At 44.7% G+C, this 24445-nt stretch overlaps 1 protein-coding gene across 1 annotated transcript in view; it reads left to right on the forward strand.

The window, feature by feature from the left end:
* LOC107193909 (zinc finger protein rotund-like) overlaps positions 1-24445 on the forward strand; it is an 89676-nt gene that overhangs the window by 45232 nt on the left and 19999 nt on the right. The window contains exon 4 of the mRNA XM_015583447.1: positions 4796-5099. Coding sequence (XP_015438933.1) covers positions 4796-5099 — 304 coding nt within the window. The remainder of the gene's footprint in view (positions 1-4795; positions 5100-24445) is intronic.

Below are 24445 nucleotides of genomic sequence, written 5' to 3' on the forward strand. Positions count from 1 at the left end.
TTTGTCTTTGGATTGCGTAATCTATCGATTCAGGGCGATCAGTTCGTTTCGTGGGCAGTCTTTAAATTATCAGAAATCGGAGGAAGTATGCACTGTATAGATTAATTTTTCTTCGTAGTATGTAGAGAATGATTTCTCTATTTCTCTCCAAAGATACTTGGCTCCCTATCAAAGTAAAATCAGTAACATTTAACAGAGTGCATACCATAACAATGTCACTAATATATTTCTGTTCGTCAAATATCTGACTTGTTTCCAGAAAATTATTATTAATTTATTCAACGAACAGTAACAAGTAACAGTAACAAGTACAAGTATACATGTACAAGACAGGAAATGAGAGACACAATTATAAAATTATATTATTCTAACATAACATGACCTCTCAAAGTAGCCTCTGTAGAATCGTGGGCTTTTCAAACTTTCACTAACCACACAAGCTATTCGTCTCCCGGACAGATCTTAGAAAACCACTCTCCACTGACTTAATAATTCCCGTACAATTTTGATCGCAAAATGTATTTCCCTGTTCAACAATTCAATACTTTCGTGTCGGTGTAATCAGAGTATAACTCTAAATCCAACGAAACAGCCGACGTAGCCGTTGGAAAAGACGCCCAGACCAGAGAACAAGACTAAGGGGGTTGAGAAATCGGGCAGAGGGAGGCTTCTTAGGAAGTACACAGGGTGTCGTTTGATATATTTTTCCATTATTAAGGACATTAAGCCGGCGTCCCGCGGGCAAGCAACTCTTTCCGCGTTCTTCCGTCGCTACGTCCGTTTCCATCTCGCTCTGTCTCTCCTTTTTTTCCGCGGCTGGTTGGCGACGGCGACGACGATAAATCAGAAAAAAAAAAGATTCCACCCGCGGCAACGCAATTTTCCGTCTGCCAGGAGATAAAAATTTGATTAATGGACGTATGGCCTTCGAGAAAAACACGGGAGGGGAGCCGTGGTCCTTGGTCGCCCGACTTAATTAGCATTCGTTCAAAAATCACGTCGGAAGGCTAGCGTGTGGTCCCGTTCGAGGGAGCGATTTCTTCGGATCGGCGACGATTTCGAACGGGACCTACCTTTTTCCCCGCAAAAAATCTCGAGGTCCACTTGAGACGGTCGTTAAAAATTCGCAACTCGACTCCGAGTCGCCGTCCAGTCGGGTGTTTCCACACCCCTTTGTCGGCCCTCGACCACGGTTTATCGTCGCTCGACCGTCTCCGTGAGTCGTTGCCACCCTTCCGCGAAGAAAATCGAAAGGGAACGAGCTTTTTAAATGGGAAAGATTTCGTTCGAAAATGGAACGAAACAGGATTAACCCCTTGCCTTGAAACATCGAATCAGACACGTGGTAACGATTTTAAACTGAATTTAGTACACATGTATATTATTCGTTTTCTTTGAGTCGACGTAAAATACTGTTTCCCTAGTATTAACATTTATGGTTTCGAATAAATGTAACACTTGCCATAAGAATAGAATTCCTTTTGTGTCTGGGAAAATATTAACGATTGGGTCGTTCTTGAGAGTGAATTCGTAAAAGAAATCGTATGGCAAGGGGTTAACCCTAGTGTTTATAATTGGGTGTTCGGGTGTCCATTTAGGACGTTTTTTGTTATTTTTTTCGCAAGGAATCACTTTGTGCCCGCTTGTGCAGATTATTCAGCTGCACTCTGTATGTGGTGTATTTTATGAGTACATACCTCGAAAATTGTGCAGTTGATAATTGTGACACTTTTTCGTAATAAACAAACACAATAACAAACTTAATTTAACATTTGTCAATACAAAATACTCGGAAATACAGTGATTAAATTAGCAGACAAAAGAAATATAATATTCAACTTTGAAATACTCAAGCACGTCCGTTCCGTTCGAAGTGTCGTACAAAACTGACAGCTTTCAGCAACTCCTTTACTAAACTTCTTTCTTCAATTCAAAGAATACAACACGCAGTTACCTCAAATAGAAAGAGAAGATTAAATTCGGCTAGAGGGTTTTAAATAACGCTCATTAATGGGCAGGTACCTGGGCACCCCAATGGTCCTGAAGCAGTGTGGAACTTTTCGTTTACAAACATTAATCTTAAACGATTCACGATCCATGGAATCACGTAACCTTCCTCAAAAAGAAAAAAACAAACATCCAAACGATCCAAATTTTATTCAAATCGACACGGAGAAACACGACTCGGATTGATTTGTCTCCGAAGGGGGTTGCAAAAAGAAGAATCTCGCCGGCCAGGGGAGAAAAAAGAAACGAGGAATAAAATCGAGTCGCAGCCTCTCCCACTCTCACGGGGATTAAGAATCAGGGATGCCCAGTGTCGAAGGTCGCCCGTCAAATATCCACTGACTCGCCTCGCCTCCGCCACCCGGAAAGAAAGGGTTGAAAGTCGTGGAAACTTGAGAACCCTCGGTGACAATTTCAATTCTCTGCGCCTTTCCTCTCTTTATGCGTCTCTCTCGGTGGGTCGCCTTCAACCCTGTCGTAATCGTCGTCCAGGCGAGTCATCCTTGTCTTTCACGCGGGAAGGGTGGCAGGCTAAGATTCTTAAAACTTCTCGCGAGATTTTTCGATTTTAATTACAGTTTTAACATATTTTAATAAAATCCGCCTGGTCTCTGTCTCTGTTGCACGCCCTATCCCTTGGTTCGAGGAACACTGGCCTTTCGTTCCCTTCTTTAATTCCGTCGAAAGTTCTCTACCGTTAGCCCGATGTCCCCCTTCCTCTCTGCTGGTCGGTCCCTCATCGCCCACCTCTTTTCGCCGCGAACCGTACGGTCGTTTTCAACGTTAACCCTTTCGTTCGTTCACCTACACCCACACCATCGGCTAGGAGGAGAGCAACACCTGTTCCCCCGTACGAGAAACCCGAAATCAACCGGGTTCCTCGTCCGTTCCACCCGCTCTCGTGTTCCTCCTACGGCTGCCGGCCCTTCCAGCAGTTTCGCGTTCCTCCTGATCGCCCGTCGAGGAACACGTATGTACTGTTGTTTCTATCGTGTATGTGTGTGCTGTAACACGCGTGTGTCGGCGTGATGTACGTACGGGCACACACGGTTGCGACTCGAAAACCATCGATCGGATGGTTGCATTCGAAAAGACCGGCCCGCGAGGGACGTTGACCCCCTTTCTGCGGCCAGCTGTTACACGCCCGTTTCCTATTAAATTCGTGGAGAACCATTCCCGACGATGAACTTCGACTCACAGCGATATCGGTCTAGAGACTACATGAAATTCTCGATGAGTGTTCGAACGCTCCTTGGTACTGGTAAGAAGAGGTGCCCAGGTGTAACACTGACTTTTTGATGAGGCTTCACACATTGATAGAGCTTGGAATTCTGAAGCCAATGGTATTTGTCTCAATCATATAGGACCATTAGTTTATGAAATATTTAATATTTAGTGCTAAGGAGCTCTTCGGACAATCATCGAAGATATACTGTACATTTTCTTGCGATTTCTGGAGTGTATATTCTCGATAAGATTCGCACGTTGAACGTGACAATGGGAGGGGAGAGTTTTACGGTACATGGTGTTGCGCTAAGGGTCGTGTGTGAGATTTGCTCGGTGATTCATACATGAAGAGGATCGCTTTGATCCTTCGGTGAATCGTCGACGGACCGTGCGTCGAATCGGTACGCGTAAGTACCCACCCGTGGACGGTGTTGCGTCACCGTGCGTGAACTTTTAATTAATCGAACCAGCGTTTAATGTTGAAGGCGAAATCGAGAGAGTGAACGGCGCGTAACCGGGGACAGAAGTCGAAACTATCCACGACACTGGCGACCGCGAGCCGGACTATGAATAACTCGAAAGGCAAACGATATCTCGCCCACGGTCTATAAGCACCGTATTTTCCGATTCCCGTGATCGCATAATTGCATGAGAAAATCATGAGGATCGCTCGAACCGTCCACAATTGAACAGGGGAAGCCGGGGCGACCCTGCCCGTGTCCTAACGAGAGCTGTTCAAACATTCGTCGAAATTTAAGTTCTTTTTTTTAATTACAGATAACTCCGTGAAATGTGAAATTTAATTTTACGCGTTCACAGGTCTGAGTCATAATTTCTCCATCGTCCAACTCTTGTTCGGGGTAAAAAGCAATCCTACTTTCTCCAAGTTCCGAGTTCTTTCGCCGTAGAAAAGGATAAATCCTATTTTCGTCCTATGGAAACCCTTTTTTGGACTTTACGTGATCCTCTCTCGTCTCAAATTCAAGCTCCAAATTTTCAAACTGTGGAGGCAATTATATTCTGGAGGAGAATTAATCTTAATTTCTTCAAATTCCAATCCTAATATTCGAGACTTGCAAATCTAGAAAAACCCTCATCTCTCTGGAACAATCAAGCTTCTGTTCCTCTAGAAAAAACAGAATCCGAATCATCTTCTACCCTTAAGAAAAGAACCTTCAACTACCTTCATACCCAATTCCTCTCTCTCGGTCCAATAGTGTCTAAATCTAGTAACGTCTCTCAATCCAGAAAAAGACCGAGAAGTAGATTTCCAATTGCTTCAAGACCCCAAAATCATCGTCTCCTCCAAACAATAATCCCCATATCCAAACCGCTCACAGCCAAGACCGACTCAGTACTACCAAAACAAGAAAAAAGAAAACAAACAAACTATAAAACAAGGGCACGGGTAAATCGCGTCGACGGATCCTCCGTAACCTACCATGGAGTCGGATGTCGATCGACGGAGATCAATATATAAAATGGCGGTCGGATCCTCCCGTCGATCGGCCATCCCTCCGTTGCTCGACTATAAGTTCAGCGTACCAACTAACCCCGGCAGTTCTTCTCGCAGATCTTCATGCACAAGAGCGCGATGCAGATGCACGCGAGGGAGCTGGGCGCGGTGGGCAGACCCGGTGGCGGAGTCGGTTTTGGACCGATCGGCGTCGGACCAGGCGGCATGATCACCGGGAACGAGGTAAAGCCGCACCAGTGCCAGCAATGCCTCAAGTCATTCTCCAGCAACCACCAGCTCGTCCAGCACATCAGGGTCCACACAGGCGAGAAACCGTACAAATGCAGCTACTGCGACCGCAGGTTCAAGCAGCTCAGCCATGTACAACAGCATACCCGCCTGCATACGGGTGAGTATACATATATATATATATATATATATATGTATGTATGTATGTATGTATAGATCTCTGTCTTCCTTCGACGACTACTAGTCCGAATATGGAAATCCTAGCCCGCTTGGACCGGCAACGATCCTGACCTCGAGGAATGGCCAGGATTTTTGAATGTCCCACCGAGCGGGCAGGGTAGGGTGGGATTTCGCCGCGATCGATCAATCAACCGCGGACTTGGATCGACGGGAAATTGATGAAATAGCTGGGTTTCGGTTCCAGCGGACGATTTCACGATGTTATTTTGTGAAATCGGGAATCGAACTCGCCACCGTGAAGAGTTAGGTTTAATGGGGTGAAATTTTTTTAAACGATCATTTTTCTGGGGGAATAGTAGGTGTCGAAAATCGGGAATCAAATAGTAACTCATCGCTGTAAGTCAGTTTTACTATATGGAATTTTGATTATTTTTATAGAGCAGTCTATGAAATCGGGAATCGAATAGAATCTTATTATAGCAATGGAAAGGTTTTACCGAGGATAAAAACGGTAACCACGTATTAGAGTGATTTGTGTGCATAAAGCAGAATACTCGGGTGTACTATTAAAAAGATTTGTTTTTCGAAGTAATTTTACAATGATAGTCTTTGCCAGAAACTTGAGCGTGGGTGTGTAAAGTTCATTTTTAGGTTCGGCTCCGGGTATTCGTGTCTAAAGGCACGCGAAAAAGTCCGTGCAATCTGTGACCTCGGGAAACAAGCCAATGAGTCACGATAAAACGGTAAAAGTACGTAAAAGAACTGTTCCAATTGATTATACAAGTTCTTACACCAACTACGTGTCTTCTAGAAATGATTCTAAAAAAAAAAAAGAAACACCATTTCTTCTACAACGATCTAATAATACCTTGAATTAAATAATCCTGCTTCTTGCCAATAAGAATTTACATTAACCATCGAAGCAATTACACAATAGACGATAAAACGTAGACAAACAGAATGAAAAACACTATATATAATCATGAGTCAAACCACATTCCTAAATGAAATATATACAGGGTGAACCACGAAACGTGATCAACTTACATTATTCTACTGGTAGTTGCTCGATCGAAATTTTATTGTGATGATTGTGCCAAATTTTTTGTCAACTGTTTTTTTTCAGTTTTCAAGGTCATCGTCAGGTTTTTATAGAAAAACCTATAATTCACCTTCGCCCATCTTTTAGCGGATACTGAGACGAATTCGACAAACGTCATAACAAATGATTCTTTTTCTTTTAAGCCAATTAAGAAAATATCATTTACCTTAATTAAAACGATGTTCAAAATTGTGTCCATCAGCTGCAATACACTCGCATAAACGGTTAAGAAACAACTGCTTAGTTCTATTTATGATGTCTGCACTGATGGTTAAGCATGCATGTACAATTTTCGATCGAACTAACAATAGAATAATCTAAGGTGATCACGATACGTGGTCTACCCTGTATATATACAGGGTGTCCTATTTAAATCGACTTACTCGAGTATCTCTGAAACTATTGACAATATTAAAAAATGTTTCAAACAAAAGTTAAATGCTATCAGGGGGCACTAGACACCCTCTACATACAGAGTGTCCCACGTAAACTGTTACAAGCTATTTTCTCCGAAACTGGCGATCTCTCGCAGAGTCGAAGTCGCCCAGTCAAACCTGGGGGAAGTGGAGGGAGGGGGGCTGGCTTAATGCATGCATTCAGTGTGCCCCGGACCGATAGTAAATTCTATGAATACCGCATCGCGTCGCGCTGCCCGACTCGATAATCAATAAATTAATATACTATTATGATCGGCGCTCGGCGCGATCGTGCGTTCCGATTGTGGCCAATTTTAATGCTACGCGCTGCGATCGATTGCTCAATGCCTCGTGGCCATTCGACGGGACAACCGTGGTTTCCAAGACACCGTTGACTGAGCACGTTGCGTCGTACATATTATATGCTCGCAATCATATACATAAACTTGCTGTATCAATCTAAGGGTGGAGGGGGTAGGTTTGATTCACGTGAGTTTCGCTGAACGATCGAATTCAGCGACCGTGCCCCGCCTCTAAGAATAACAGTGACGGTAATAACGAAGGAACAGGGTATCTAGGGGGTGAGGGGTGGGTGGGAGAGAGCTTGTAATAATGAGAAAATTCGACGGCAAAAAACAACGAAGCCGGTCGACGATCGAGCAAGCAAACGGGTCGCGCCCGGGTAGAAAGAATTTCATTAAGGGATGAGCGTAGTCAATCGGAAGGTATTAGCCTGGCGAAGCGGGGCACGGTCAGCGTACGACTGGACCGCCCTTGGAATAGTCTCGTTCATCTCCAAGATATCTTCTGCTAGGTCCAGGGGATGAAAAAGAAAACGAAGAAAAAAAAACCTCGAAACCTCCGTCGGTATGCGAGCTATTTAATCGAGACGTTCGCTGGAGAGCTTCGATTTCCGAGAGCAGCTACGTAAGGTCGATTCTTAAGAAAACATTCCTTTGGAAAATCATCGCTCGGGAAAAACCAATTTTCTAACCTGGGAAACGATCACGGGGGATTAACAATAGTAATATGGGGAACGGGGGTGGTTCACGGAATGAAAAATACATTTAGAAGCCGTGTTCCTTGACCGTGTTTAACGAGGGAGGAGTGAAGAAAAAAATAGAAGAAGAGACAGAAGGGTGGACGTTGATTTCGCTTGGGCTCGTTTCAACCCCTTCGCGTCCCTTTCGACGACTACCCCCGACGAGCAAGTAACTACTGCTCGACCACCCCTTACATTAATAATCACCCTTCCCACGTACATACAGGCCGCTACTCCCCCCCCTCTCCCGCTCTCTGCGGCTGGTACTTCAGGCTAACGTTCGGTGTACGCGGCGTCTATCGCATGCACGCGGCGGCCGCTTACGGGGGTGGGTTCCGTGTCTTCATCGATGAAACGTTTTAAACCAGAGATCGGCACAATTTTATAGTCGAATAATTATGTGGTGACAAGCAATAGATAAGCGCAGCAATTAATGAACACTTAAGAGATTTTGTAACTGTCAACGTCGAATTTCAAAGGGGAATAATGTTAATAAATATTTGACACGGAAAAATTAGATTTATTTAATACTTGCACCTTTTATTTAATATCTGATATGGTCATCCTGACCTTTAAACAGTTCGTGAATTAAATAACTGTTTGCTAAGTGTCTACTCGTTCAAGAAGAAATGTTATTTTATTACAGAAATTGAAATTACTAAGATTGATAAAAATCGTTAAATAATTTTTTTATCTTTTATTTGTTATTCGGAATTTTTTATCTAAATAATGAAATTGCCCATCTCTGTTTTAACTTTCAATGACATGCATATTCCGTACTCCACCGGTACGTAGAAGTCTTCCATTTCTCTAAACTCTTTATTCAAAAAATGTTTGTTCACCCAAAGTCTCAACCATTAAAACTAGAAGATCGTTAAATTAAGAGATAAAACAAAATGCCTGCTGCCTTTTAACACCACGAAAAAAGAAATGACCTATTCACGGTCCGTGTCCTCAAGGGTTAAACAACAGGATATGATGGTTGGGGGTGTGCTTATTCAAGGTCCATCGATTCAGAAAAAAAAAAACAAAAAAAAAACGTGACAAATCGTTCCATCGAACGCTCCAATCCACGAATTCTCTCGATCACGAAATTCATCCCCAAACGATATTCCATTCCAACTTCCCTAACCCCCTTCTCCCGTGCTCACGACGTTCAACGATCCACGGCACGCCGCTTTCTCGCCGCTGAAAAATCGCCGCGCTCGCGGCCGAGCATTCCTTTCGGATTCCGAAACCCGCGGATCGCCCGTTGTTTTCGCCCGTAAACGGCACCGCACACGATCCGCGGCAGCCGGATTCGCGTGCCATATTGATTTCCCGTTTCCGTCCGCGGCGAGAGATCCCGAGAGTGTATTAAGCGTTGGTGGGCGCCGATTGGCCGGGCCGGTCGATGGTCAAAAATCGGCGGAAATTTATCGGGCTCGCTTGCCACCCCCCGACCCAACCCATCGTTCGATCGCAATCCAGCGTGCGTTTGTAGGGTGGGTGGTTTACAACGAATTTCCCTGAAACGCATAATATACATATACATACATATGTACGTATATGAATATACAATTAATATCTATACACAAATATATGTATACATGTACAGTAATAGCAGGGCCATAAAATTTGCAACGGTCCCGCGTATAATTCATTAACCGAAATTCGAGGCTGAACTCCGCTGCACGCTGCAATGGCCAGGCAAAACGAGAAACGAACGGTGGTTGGGCGACACAAATGGGAGGAACGGGAGGGAATTGGACAGAGGGAGTGGAGAACCAGGCGACAAGGGGAGAGGGGGTGGGAGCGAGAAATGTTGGGGCGAGGGTGGTAGAAACGAAGGATGGCGAATATAATATCGGTGAGTGTCCACGATATCGATAGCTGGTCAATAGCTGCAGCCTAGACAAATACCTGCCGAGGGTGTACAGTCCATCCCTCCCTCTATTCTCCCCCTTCCATCGTCGTCCAGCCACCGAGCGTACGAGGGTGACTGCGCCGACCGACCAATCGCAGGTCGGCTCGCCCCACTCGGTTGGTTCGCGCGCGAAAAAGCGCGGGAATTTTTCGATCGCCCGATCGCTCAATAATGGAACCGAAGTTACGCGCCGCCACCGTCGTCGCACGCGCACACCGCCGTCGGCCACCCTTCTCTGGCCCCGTTGCGCTGCTGCCGAACGTCGACGTCGCGCGTTGCACATTTCACCGACACACGTGGTGTATAGTACACGTACACATGTGTGGGGACGCAGCCTAATAAATCGCCTGCACGTATTCGAGAGAGCTTGTTCGAACGGGCGACACAGAGAGAGAGAGAGAGCTGTTCGTATGCAACACACGGGTCAGAGGCTACCAAAGATTATCCCTTCGGCAACGAGGGAAAACTCGATTTTCATGGGGTGAAATCTAATGACCCCCCTTCCCTGATGCTGCGAATTTAATCGGTTTTCCTGATCGCTACCAGCAGCGGTCGCGTTTAGCTTTCGATGGTGATTCGGTGGATCGACGGGGGAGGGTGGAATTGTTTATTTTTTTTTTTATTTTGAACGGGTCATGCGTATCCAAATGGCGGGGGTTAGTATCATTTGGTGGGTTGGTTAAGTTATTTATTTAACCCTTTCGATACGTCCATGTACGAACCACATGTGTATTTTGGCGCTATACAGAAGCTGGTAATGCTTTCGTATATTTAGATGTTAAATTGTAGACACGAGGGACTATAGTTGCCCATAGTATTCAAAGAGTTAATCTAAATAAACAGACGTAAAGAAAATGGTAAAGCAAAGTGTTAAACGAACAAAAATTCACTGCTCCAAGCCTGAAGTACGACTGAATACGATCGTTCATCGGAAATTCGTTGATTTCCTCTCGAACGATCACACTTCAGCCAATAAAACGGTAGACTCGAAGAACAACACGATGAAATATGAAAATTCCACCGAGCAATAACGATGTTGCCGTTAACGGACATTAAATCCAAGAGACAGGTCCATTAACACCGATACAAACGGTCACGGGAGTCGCAAGGGAGTCGAGGGTGGCGATGGAAGGGATGAAAGTCAACCCCTTTCGAGCGATGGTCGCGTTTGAAAAAAGGAGCACGTCCGCTCGGAGCGAAATTGACCGGACAATTTTAAAGCCCGGTTAAGACTGAGCGAAAAATTGCCGTATCGTCGGCGCATGAATAAAAATTAACCGGGGTCCCCTTTGAGATGAAGCTCTGCTCCATGCTCTCTCGGAATAGCTCGCGTATCCCGTATGCACAGTAGGAATGGGGGTGTTCGATGCGACGAAGACGAAATAAAAAAAAAACAGGGGTGAAAATAATCTAGAAATCAGAGTCACGACGTCCTTTTACCGTTCTGGCCAATGGTGACTTCGTGACAGGGCCCGAGTCGAGGTCTCTCCTCTCGTCCAACCCCCATTTTCGTGCTTCTTTCGTCGTCCTCCTTCGAGCTTTTTCCCTCCACCCCCTCACTTTTAATTCGCTAATTTCACCCAGTTAAGAATTTATGCGACGGAATGTCTCTGGCCAGACGTCTCGAGAAAAATCAAAGCGGAAAGAACGCCCCCCCCCAATCCCCTCCGCCGCCAGCCCTTCATCACAAATGACGCGGAATGAAAGATTAAACAAAAGCAACGAACCGTGCGTCTGGAAAAACTCTTTGAGAAGGTGTACAGACGAGAAACGTCTTGTTCCCTGCGAGATATAATTTGTTTTCCTACCTTCCGTTTCGAATTCTAACAATGAACCAATCGATCGACGCATTTGTTTTTTTTTTATTTTTATTTTCTTCCCCCCCTTGTAGGTTTGGGCGAAATCGATCGAATACGAGCTCGTTTACGTGGTAGCCTTCGGTAGGGCGTTGCTTAATTAATTCCCGTAATACGAGCTAATCAACTTACCCGTATCTGGGTATCGTAAATATTTTAACGAGCGATATTAATCCTAATATTAGTTTGCCCCTCCTCCCGCCCGCCCGGGACCGCCCTTTCTGGCAGAATTATTCGTATATCAAAATCGCCGCGATTCGGGCGTTTTCCCTCCCCTACTGTGCATAGGATTTCGGCGCCGAAACGACACTGGTGATTTTCCCCGATTGATCCGATCGCGAGCATAGGGGACTGAACACTGGAACTCGCGATTACGCGACAACGCGACGCTTTGATTCCAGGGGGCAGAGGCAAGTAACTGATCAAAGTTCGAGGACCAGCGTTGTTGAAGAGCCTCTTTCAATCTTCGATCCTCCGTGACACCGTTGTGACTTCGAAACTTTCGTGACACTTGTATCTTTCTGAATACAGTCAAACGTTTGTAAGCTGATTAGCAAGGGTTAACTAAATTTTTGACCGTTTGCATCGGTGCTACATTCATTTTAAAAGGCCGTTAAATTCTGATGCAGGTTAATATGTAATTTTAATCAGTTTCACTGATATAAAATAGATTTGCAGTTGATAAATTCAAGTATTCCCTCCAAAACTAAAGAAAAAATAAAAATAGGTCTGTTTAATATCGATATTTTCGACCTTAAAATAACGAGATAGAACATATATACAAGTCAAAATGACTTGTCAGTACACTCTTATAACGATGATTAAAATGTTATCACAATACATTTTCTCTGTCCTTTTACAATTTTTATTCCGATATAAAAGTGAAGAATTTAGTTGCTTTATCTTTTTAGAAGTCCGACCGTTAAAAGGTTAAATAAACGATCCAACAGGCAATAATCCTTACGGTCACTGTCCGGTCCGAATTATACACGAGACATTCGAGGTACATTTTCCAGTCTATACACGCGTACGCTGTTCGCAGATGGAGTAGGGTTAACTGAATTATTCCGCGAAAAAGCATCGTCGAGACGGTATCCTCGGAACGAGTTACCGACCATAAACGATATCGAGGATACACAGAGAGAGAGAGAGACAGAGAGACGCGAGGTAACGGTCAGAAAATCCTATTCCCCCCCCCCCCCCCCCGATAGCGAGGAGAAAGGCAATTAAACCGTTAAAAGGTAAAAGGTAAGGATAATTAAAAGTCGAAGATACCGTATGGCCTGCCAGAAAATGAACGTAGTCATGCCGCATATGCATAGATCGACGAGCACAACCGAGTATATAGTAGACAAGGGAAGGATGGGGTGGGGAGAATAGGAACTGATCTATTCTAATTTTCGACGAACCCTTCCGCGGTGATGCTTTTTTTTCCGTGAGGGTTAATTTGAATAGGGTCCACGCGGAACGCACACTCACGTGGGGGCGGGGGGATGATGATGGCCCGTCGATATACGCCTACGCTTTTTTTTCCTCCTCGACCTACTCTTCTTTCTTTCCTCCTCGTTTTTTTTCTTTTGTTTTGTTGTTTCTTCACGAACCGAACCGCGTGCACAACGAGGGTCCAATTGTCCCTTCATTCTTTCTTTTTTCTTTTTTTTTTTTTGGTACGCCAACTCACGTTCCTTTTTTCGGCATTACACACGAGGGGGGCCACAGTTGTTACACAAGGGCGGATCGGTCGACGAACATCACGTTCGTTTTTACGAACGCAAAACGCCACGTCGTGTTTTTTTTTTTTCTAAGGTCACCTTTCGACGACCATTTTATTGTCATTGTGTACCGTTCGCGATCCCAGATAAGCAATCTTTCCGCGATGTTTGCTCGGAACCTTGTTGATAGATCCGCGTGAAGAACAGCCGGTCTATTCCGACGAATTTCGCAAGCCACGTGTCTCGCTTCTTCTCTATTTTTCGAGGAATATCCCGGAAAAAATTGATTAATTGATCGGTAACTTCGAAAGACTCTTCGTTTCAAGAATTATCGTTGAAACGGACCAGAGAAAAAATCTTCGACGACTTAATAATTACAAATTAAAAAGGATAATTTTTTCTGCTGAATTGTTAAAAGTGTACACGTGAAAAATTCCTACCAAGCATTGTTTCGTCCGTAAAATAAAATATTTCACCAGTGTAATATTCTTTCAGCGATATTCACGTCGAGCTATTAGTTTTTCAGAAGCGCGTAAATCTGCACTACGCTCGCAGATTGTTGCCATGAGAGTGATATTTTTTTTTCTCCTACGAGTTTATCTTATCGCGCTCGGTTTACTGATATAGAATAGAATCCGAGATGCACTCGCGGCCAATAAGTGTTCCGCCGTTCATAAAAAGGAAAATGAACAAGCATGCACTTTTCAAGCTCTAAATCAGACCAGTGGCCAAAAATGCGCTGTAAAACAGGAAGAAAGACGAAAGATTCTTAATTAAAGTCTCCGAGCCCCGTACAAACGAGCAGGTCGATCATAATTTCGTTCCTCGGGTAAACGGGGCCGAGCATCGTTTCGTCGACGTGAATATCTTTTAAAATTCTTAAAGGGGCGCCACTCTTTCGGCACCCCCTCCCCCCCTGACCTCCCTTGGAATCGACGAAACTTCAACCCTTTCGCATTACTGACTTACTTTCGCAGCCAGGGGACGGAAACGTGGGCCGACCAACTTTCTCGCGATACGAACAGACGCTCCTCGTGCTCTTAACCCTCCTGTAACCCGATTTTATTTGCTTCTGAAACGAATCACTAGACAGGAGAGTCACGGGGGTGAAAATACGTGGCGCCAAATTGTAAATTCTAGGATAAGATTCGGAAGATCGTTTCAAAGAGCAAAATGTTTGTTATCCATTTAGGAATTTATTAGGTTTGAAATTTGAAAAGATATTTTTGGGGAATACTTGGCAACGTTCTGGCTGTATTTGTAGATGTCTAAAAATGTTGTGTAGGTCGTAGTAGGGATTCGATGGAATTATGTAAGATGCAATTAAACAAAACAGAATGAGAACGTTAATGAAGTTTCAGACGGAATCTTTATCATTTTACAAATACACCGTTCGCTAGGTTTGTAAGTTCCAACGTTATTTCCTGTTATCGTAAACCGATCCAGAAGAATGTGAAGTTGCATAAGCGTCCGTTAAAGAGTAACACACTTACAGAATATAAATTATGTGTAAATCAAAGCCGCATAGTGCCATAAAAGATCTATGACGTCAAACAGAATGACCGAAAAGCTCCGACACATTTCGAAGGAAACCGGAATTCTATATAGAAAAATTTGTCTTTATATTTACTTCCTTAATCGTTTCAAACCTCACGAAACCTAATTCAGTCTATTTTCTTAATTTTTTTATTTATAACATCCACTCAAAATAAACTGAATTTACCGTGTATTCATATAAATTTGCATACTATACTGAATTTGACCACTTTTTCTTCTGGCGAATTATAAAATGATAAAACAAAACGTAAAAAGAAACGTAAAGAACAAATACCTTATTTCTGTGGTTGAAAACACAAAAAATGAAAATATAGAATATAATTCTCTTTGCTTCATTTTATACAAAATAAGTTATAGTACAAGCAGATTAATATCGCAAAAAATAAAAACCGAGTAACCGTCGGATTTTCCAAATTTTGGTTTCTCCACTATTTAATTTTGTAGAGTTACCTTGCTTTACCTAATGCGTACGAATTAAATATTAAACTTCGTCGAAATTTCATTATTTTTCTGAGCGTATAAAATTTGCTTTCATACATCTTTTCCTCATAAATACATTAATCCTACATTCTACAGCTGAATGCCTAACCTGAAACCTTTTGAAATTGTGACGAGCGTCGTTTTTCCTAAGAGCCAAAGATTTTACAGAGTAACTGTCCATCACCCAAATCGAGTATCCTGTCGCTCCCGTGCGAAGGCACGAATAATGGGCAAACAAAAATAACGAAACAGGGAAAAGTGTGACAGGAACGATCGTCTAAAAATACACGAAGTGACCCGGGACTAGGAAAAAGTATTTTCGCCAGTTAAGGACAAGATACACGGTTGATAGCACTGTGTAAGCGTACCACCAGAAGGCTGCAATCTCGGCTTCATACCAGTTCTCTATCTAATGTGTACTCGCACGCGGTAAACGGTCTACGAAATCTAGATTGACTTTCTAAGCTGGCACGAAAGCAAGCGACGGTATTTTTTTTTTCTTTCTTTTTTCTTTGCCTGCAGAAAATCCAGGTACGATCTTCAACGTGGAGCGCACGATCACGCTTCGGCCGCAGGAACCGGTCTGTAGGTTAAGGATACTGCCTCCTTCGCCGCGGCAACGTGAGCAATAATTTCCCGCAAACTAATTCCACGGGGTCGCCGTTAAACTATTACTTTTCTTCTAGCTGAGAGCTATCGATACCACACGGTTGTACTCTTTCCTTCTGGGACCAGACGATCTATCAAGGGAGGGTGTTCTCCGGGGGGAGTTAGCGAATCATGTTACAAAATTTCAGTAATTTTTTCATAATCGTCACTTGGCACTTTCCTATACATTTCGAAGAATGTAATTGCCTTTGGAACTGTGATATTTACGATAGCCGATTTCGAATGAGTCGACACTCATTTAAGAGGAAGTATTATTTTATTATAAAAATTGGAATTTCCACGTTAAAATGCTTAAAAATGACGAAGTGCTTTTTTATTCATTACTCGAAACTCTTCAAAATGACGAAGTGCTTTTTTATTCATTACTCGAAACTCTTCAAAATGACGAAGTGCTTTTTTATTTACTACTCGAAACTCTTCATCTAAATAATGAATTTGCCCATCTCCCTTTCGCATTCAACAACCAAAACCAAAATAAACCTCACAGAATTCTCCCTTAAACTGAAACTTGTACCCACCCGAAAATCTAAAAATCCTCGACCTAAAAAAACCATAGAAGCTCTCATCTATATTCCTGCAGTGTGGAATATCAAGAGCGGAATGCAATCGTTACTATTTTATAATATTCCGGGACGAATTTTCCCGCCGAGGATCGCCTCGTTACCGATACTTTCTACCGTCCCGGCGGCTTATTACACGGTTCTCGTTCTTTCTTTTTTTTCTGTAACGAATTCGCCGCGGCCCGGTGGAGGAAAGAGAAGATTTACGCGGGACCATTTGTATCGGGCAGTCGGGGGGCCCCGGCGGGGTCAAGAATATTGAGCACGGCCGGCCGTAAAATAAGATATAGATTTCCATCTAGTAAACTTTCTACACGGCATGTGTGGGAGGCAACGCAGAAACGCCATACGGCATACGGGAACAGCTCTCCGGGCCCGTCTTACGTTAGAAACTTCGGGCGCAGCCTTGTGTGTGTGCGACACTCGAGTTATACGCTCCTGACACGTATTATATATACACACATACACACAGAGACAGAGCAGAAAAGGCTCGCCCTGGACCGTTGAACAGGCTTAAAAACTTGCGACCACTTATCAGGTCATCCCATAAATACTGCGAATTTCCTTTCGTGTTCCTTTTTTAAAGTCCAGATTTATGTAGTTCGAGTCACCTAGGGAATATTAACCCTTTTATTCGCGATTTCCTCAGAGAAACGAGCGTCGTCTGCACTGTATACGACGTTGATGGACATTTAAGTGGTCCAGTGCAACGGAGCGGTACGCCACAAAATGTTGAATAATGAGATTTTTATTGGTTCTGGCACCTCTTGGTGTCTGGTTGTTATCCTTTGATTTATAACTACGTGGAAAAAGTTTTGTCTGTACTATGGTAGTTACATATATAATGCAATCAGGGTATACTATGATGTACACTACTTTTTATTTAATATTTTGATGTCGGACGACGTAGTAATATGCCTTTACAATAGTAAAAAATAGGAGAAAAACGCTGTCCCTGTATATAAAGTTTGACAAATAAAAATTAAATAGTAGTGTCTAAATATTTTTAGAGAACCTGAAGTTTTGAAGATTGGTTCGCAGTCCAAGAATTAAATCGGTCACCAGGATCTGCTCAGTTAGGGAGATTTCGTCGAAAACCGTGGATGTCCCCGATCGTCCAAAAAGAGATGACGAAAATCTGACAAAATCCCTGGCTTCTGCGCGAGACAATCGAGACTCCCCACAAACTGGAATAAAAGGCACGAGGCTCAAGACGAAGAAACCGAACGCATCGGTACAGAAGTCGATTGACACAACGGGAATAAAAATGGTCCACGATGGGGAGGGCTTGTCTTTGTCGCCGTTCGCAACCCCGTTCTCACCGAAAGATTCGACTGGATGGTTTCTTTGAGCGTCAGTAAGCCGGAAACGAGTTTGGTCGTTGAATCGAACGGAGAACTCGGAGCCGCTGTCAATAGCAGGTGGCAGATATCTCCATTTGTCTTTCCACCCTAATCGCCGCTCATTATCCACCTAGTGACCTATTTCATATTCACGGGGAGGGAGCAATTTCGCGTATTTTTCGAGCAATTTCTTCAAAAGAAAATCGAACAAATCCAAACATCTCGACGGAACTTCGTGCCAACATACGAGATCCATGACTAAAGACGGCAGTCGAGCTCGAAGGGGATTGTCGGGGCCGTTTCGAAGTCTCCTACACACCGAACAAATGGCTCGCGATGAAAAATCGTAAAGACACGAGTGCCATCAGGAGCCAGGCTCCGGGGCCACTCGACAGGCCGAACGTTCGTTCTGAGACATTAATTTTTACCCCTTTTTACCCCCATCTGCCTAATGACCCGAAGTCTGCCGCTGCCTCCACGACGACAGAGCTAAGGCTAGGGTTGAAGGGAGAAGAAAGAAAAAAAAAAAGGTCTCGACGAAATGCCCGTTAAGTGGCGAGAATCGTCGTCGTTCTCGTCCTGGTTACAGTCGCCTGGAAGGAGGAAAGGGTTCGCGGGATCTTGTCCTGCATCCAGGAACGATCGTTACCACTCGGACGGATGTGCCAGAACAAGGGGGCCGGTGTGCCGTGTACACTCCTTCCTTCCGGTGTCTTACATAATTCCTCGTCCGTTTTTCTCCGACCCTTCTACCCCAACCGACTTCACTCCTCCTCCCCCCCCCTTCCGTTGGCTCGTTTTCACCCCCTTCACTCGAAGGAGCCCAGCCACGGCCGCCCGCAACAATGGGTCTCATCAGGCATCGGGAATAAATTACGCTTCTAGCTAAGTCCCGCCAGAAAAATGACCAAGCCCCAGCGCGAAATTAGAGCTTGCGTACACCCAATGACTCCGTGAAGACCAACGACCGAAAACAAGAAGAAAAAAAGAAACGAAAGACCAGAGAGTCAGAGAACGAGACTCTGCACCAGATCCTCTCACCCAGGATCGTTCCTACAGGTCTCATGCTAATTGATATTCTACAAGAAGGTTAAGAGTCGATGGCAGGATGCAATTTAAACGGGCCACGAATACGAAGAGAACGTTGATCCCGGTCTGAAGGTAACGTGGAACTTAGGGAGAGCCCTGGGGGTAGAGGAACTGGAAGCAACAGAATCGGGTGGAAATCGGGGTTCATCGGCCGTTGGAAGATGCGAACAACGGGACGAAAGGGTTCTCGTTCATGGGGTCAGCGAACCTGACCGAGGCCTCCCTTATGCCTCGAAGAAAGTATCGGTCGTGAAAGGAGGAGGTAAAAAATACAGGAAGAAAAAAAAAAGGAAGAACACACCCGCAAGGATAAAGAGTTTCGGATGGGGCAGGTGAAACCGTTCTAGGAGCGAGCGAGACGGTGGTAGCTACCATATGCCCGAATAATGTTCCACCCGCGTATAATACGATCCTCGACCAACCGGCGCACGGAGTTCGTTGACGTGCACTGTGATCATGGCTCGAGCCTTCTCCGAATATCTTTCGACGTTGGAACGACGACCGCGCGTTTACGATCGTCGATCGTCGGGGACGCGTCTTCGTAACCGGGGAATCGAAGGAGGGGGTGGCAAGTTGCAAGAATTATCGATCTCTCAGTCGCCAACGTCCGCCACTCGACGATTCTCAAACACTCCCGGCACGTTTGCCAGTCGTCGGATATCTGGGGAACTAGATCGTCAGACCTTGCTATTCGACGATATGGTATTATTGCGCTGCTGAGAAGATGTCCAGGCCAAGATGGGTATACTTCGATCTGACTGAATCCTAGGCTGTTAACACTTTTAGGACGCTCCGATGTTATTGGGTCATTATAGACTGCGGATTTTTATGCAGAATAAAAGTCTCTAAAATATTTTATAAAGACAGGGGCAATCGTAGGAGTTTATTTTCTCTGTTGATACTAGAACTACCGACGATAAACGCATATTCGCTTCGATCGGTGTTCAAATTTCAAACTTCAAGTTTCAACAATTTCAAGCAACACCAAAATCATTCGCCCCTAAAAACTTCCTCTTTATTCAATCAATTCCAACAATTTCAAGCAATTCCAAAATCATTCGCCCATGAAAAGGTTCTCCTTATTCAATCAATTCCAACAATTTCAAGCAACACCAAAATCATTCCCCCCAAAAACGCCCTCCACATTCATTCGATCAGACCCGTTTCTGGTCTAAAACACTCAGAATCATTCCTTCGAAACGTTTTATCGAATGATTCCTGGTGTGCAACACCCCCCAAGAAATTATATCAATTTTTCGCTGTAGCACGCCTCGTCGTTCCGTTCGAAAACTCGACCCCTGCGAATGCACACGGGGATGTCCGTTGCCATGGTGGCTAGGTTTTGAAGAGGATGTACCCGGGGTGATTTCGCCTAGACTACTGATGATGACTGTACTCCCTCCCCCCGCGTACACGAGGGATATAGCCTCCCGTCGTACACACGCACACACATCATGTATATATATATACACACACACACATACGGTCGTGAAATTTCGCACGTACGTACGCTCGGTACATTCAGCCAGGGGGTAGAAATCATTAAAGGGGCGTGGCGTGCCCGTGGTTGCCCGGATGACGGTCACGTGAACCAAGATGGCCGCCGAGCCGGGAGGGCTCCCCTCTTTGCAACAGTCATTTGTTATCGGCCATTTTATTTTAATGATTTCCATGCATGCGTGAAACGCTCGGCTGCATCGCTCGGGAAAGGGATGTTCTCTCTCTCTCTCTCTCTCTCTCTCTCTCTCCTCTCTCACACATATGTAGCTTGTCCTGTTCGCTCCTCTATCCGCTTGGTAACGCGTTCTCTTAGCGCGCGATACACGCTATAATACAACGAACGACGAACGCGCAACGTTGCATTCATGCTAATTTCGAACACTATAAATCCCGTGTACCCCTTCCATTGTAAATGCTATGGGTTCTTTCGATAAATTTCTCGCTGGCTCGCCGATCCAGCGGGGGGAACATATCGTGTATCCGCCTCGAGGATCGATCTTCAATCCCGTCTTCTGCTAGTAATTGCCCACGGAAATAATCCAGAAAGGATCTGAAGGAATCGTTGTAATCGTCTGGTATGATAATCGGTAATAAAAGGAGGAGTCGGCTGATTCGAGTAATCATGAAGAAGAATAATAATAAAGTGAGCTACGTTGGAAGAATGGCGAACAGTAGCAATAAAATCGGGCGTGAAACCGAGCCGAGCGGTTAACCGATGGCTAGACCGATTCGAGTCGGTTACACGGCCGACGATTTATAATTAATAATCGATTATCGGGTGGTCGAGGGTTTCGTACGACTGTTCCGGGCGTCGGAATCGACACTAGTCGGTGTAACGGTAATAATTGATACACGACGATTAACGATGGTCGTTAAGGGCTGATCGATGTCTTTTTATATCGTTCTAAGTGATTGCTTCGCCGTTGATAACGGGACATCGATAATTCCGCGGGAGATAATAGAATGTCACTAACGGTGATCGGTGTTACCTTTTAATCCACGAAGTTGAATCGAACCCCACGAAAATCTGATCAAAACGAATCCCAGATGAGCGTGTCTTCGATTACCGTCCAAAAATACATTCTCGATCGCTGATAACCGTTCCATATTAAAGGTTAAACACGTCTCCGTACATTTCATCCCCTTCGATCATCGTCGGAAACGAGAAGGGAGGAATTCAACAGATTTTACGGAAACATCAAATCGAAATCAAAACGATCTCTTTACTGGGGGTGCGAGTCGATGGAGTTTCATTTCAAAAATATCACAAAATATATGCAAAATCGACAAATTTCAACCTCCGTGTTTCACCAATCACGCGACACCGTGGTGCGGCATGTCGAAGTAGGGGAAGGAGGGGGGTTGAATTTCGACAAAATTCGCGAAAATCCAACACGAAGGCAGACGGCGAATACATTTCTCCGGGAATTCTGGTTGGTCCACGGGACACGATGGGGAGAGAAAAAAAAATCATCATCCAATGAGTGGATGGGGTACGCATAGGGGTAGGGGGGGCTTGCACTCGACAAATATCATCGCGATACACAAACACATTCCCCAAGCCAGCAGCGTTCTCTCATCCCCGATTTTTCCCTCGGCAACTATGTATTTGCTCTCTCAGTATTTCCCTCTCTGTCTTTCTCGCCATATCTTTCTCTCTCGCGAAATTCAAGGTATCGTACGAATAGCCGAACGAGTACACACCATAGAAAGAGAGGACCAGAGAGACTAACCGAGAGAGAAACGGAGATAGAAATAGAGACGAGGTCATCGAAACGAGCCGGGACAGGCAAACGCGCGCACCACGTGTTCCTGTGTGTGAGTGCGTGGCAATTTAATGATTTCCAGCCGGAATTTCGATGACGGCAAACTGGACCGGGGAGGGAAAATCTCCCCTGGCTTGCACACACCCGGTTCCCAGAGGGAGAGAGAGAAAGAGGGATGGTCTATGGATTCGAGGAAGGAACATGAGAGACGGAAAATCGTGTATGCGGGTTGGTCAGGGCCTGGCTTGTTGCACACGCGCAAAATCACATGGGAGGAAAGCAAAGAAACGAGAGAAATCGAGAGAGAATTATAGGGAAGGAAAAGGGGTGGGGGTGGATCGCGAGAGGAACGGAAGGGGGAACTCGCGGGCCATATACAGCGACTCGGGAATATTTGTTTAGGGAAGGCTGTCACGTTTATTTCACCAGATTATGTTTCAAACTGGAAATCTTATTTTGTAATGAAGAAAAATTCATCAGGAAAGTATATGATAGAAGTGAAAATTCCGGGACAAATATTTGGTGTAAGGGAAAGATCTGTCGGTTTTTATTTGGTCAGTTTTTGAAGATTGTCGTTAATACAGCGACCCTCGATGAATGCGACATGAACAACGACGTTATTCTCACTACTGAGTTAGTTCCCCTCTGGTATGAATCAAAAACAGAGTAAACAAAAGCTAAGCAGAGACACGGCTTCAGGTAAAAAGCTTGAAGAGCTGAAAAATTTTCCACCTTCCCATGAATGTCAACGGACCCAAACATGTCGCACTCATCGAGACGTCACTGTAGATGGCGACAGGTATTGAAACGAAACTTGTGCCAGTTTCGAGGTTAACTGTCCTGGTAGATTCTGTAATATAAATTACTCCTGGGAATTAATGATTTTATATATTATTCAGATATGCGATTCAAAGGAGGATTTGAAGCACTGCATATTGTATGAGTGGCAGAAAGGAAATAACGCCGTCCAAGCAGCAAATAACGTACGGTGGTATATTTGGCGAAGCCACCATAACCTGTTAAAAATGATTCGAACAATTTCGAGGTGGTGATTAAAAGAAAAACGCAGGTGTGGGAGATCACCACATATTAATGATAGTCAACAAACAAACACTAACGTCTATTGATGTTGCAAATATGTTTGGGGTATACCAAACAACAGCATTACATCACATTAAGAAAACCTGGATTCGTTTCAAAACGACAGAACTTTCGCTTCCACCCAATAAAAATTACATAAAAATTTGTACACTTGATTGCAATTTCGTGAGTATATGATCGACCCACGTGAATCACTGTATATAGAGCGAGAGGAGAACACCTCACTAGGGCTAGAAACGTCCACAGGTCGTGTACACAGGCAGGGAGAGAGAGAGAGAGAGACAAGGACGTAAATTTTCTAGCGGTGCGTTCATTTGTTCGTTCAAACGAAATGCGAATGCATTATACATGGATTGCAGGGGACATTAATTTTCTGCCGTGGACGTGTAGTGGGCCGTGGAGGGCCGCTGGGTGGTCGTCGTTTCCACGGACGAGGCAAGAGGGTTGCAAAGAGGGGCCAGCGTGGAGAGGGGAGGGTAAGTGTGTGCATCGAGCATCGAGGAGAGAGAGGCAGGCCAGGCGGTGAGAAAGGGAGGATACGGAGAGAAACGACTAGAGAAGAAAAGGACAGTGATAGAGAAAGAGAGAATTATCGGAAACTCTGTTTCTCGCACACGTCCAACCACGTGCCAGGACCCTCTTTCCTTTGACCATTCTCTCTCTCTCTCTCTGCTCACTTTTCCGCTGGTGATTTTGACGAGTGGACGAACGCGACCGTCGTTCCTCTCTTCACGATGAAAAATAAAAACCGCCACGAGGTGTGGATATTCTGTCCCGAAAAATCTGTCAGGAATTTTCCACGAATAACAAGAAAGACAGGGCTGCTGTGGGAGGGGCCTGCGTTAAGGGGGATGGAAATGCACGGGGGGGGGCGGCCGAGTGACCGCTGCTGACAAATAATCAAATATATCGCCACTCTCATTTGATATTCCGAGCCAGTGCAGGTGATGAATGTAATGACGTTATACACCGGCGGTGGAATTACGGCCGTGCCGAGCGAAATTTAATGTCGATGCATGTTTAGCGTCGCCGCTAAAGAGAGACGGAAAGAGGGAAATGCATTACCCGAGAGACACCGGGGGTAGTAAAAAGAGAGGATCGTGTGCACACGAATGTGTCCGCGCTTGAAACGCATCGATCCGTTCGAGCCTTGGCTTCCAGTGCGCAAGAAGAAAGGAGACAGAAGACGAGGTGGTCGTTTCGTCAATTAGGCGAATCGGGAGCAAT

The sequence above is a fragment of the Dufourea novaeangliae genome, unplaced genomic scaffold (genome assembly GCF_001272555.1).
Source record: "Dufourea novaeangliae isolate 0120121106 unplaced genomic scaffold, ASM127255v1 scaffold21, whole genome shotgun sequence".
NCBI classification, from domain to species: Eukaryota; Metazoa; Arthropoda; class Insecta; order Hymenoptera; family Halictidae; genus Dufourea; species Dufourea novaeangliae.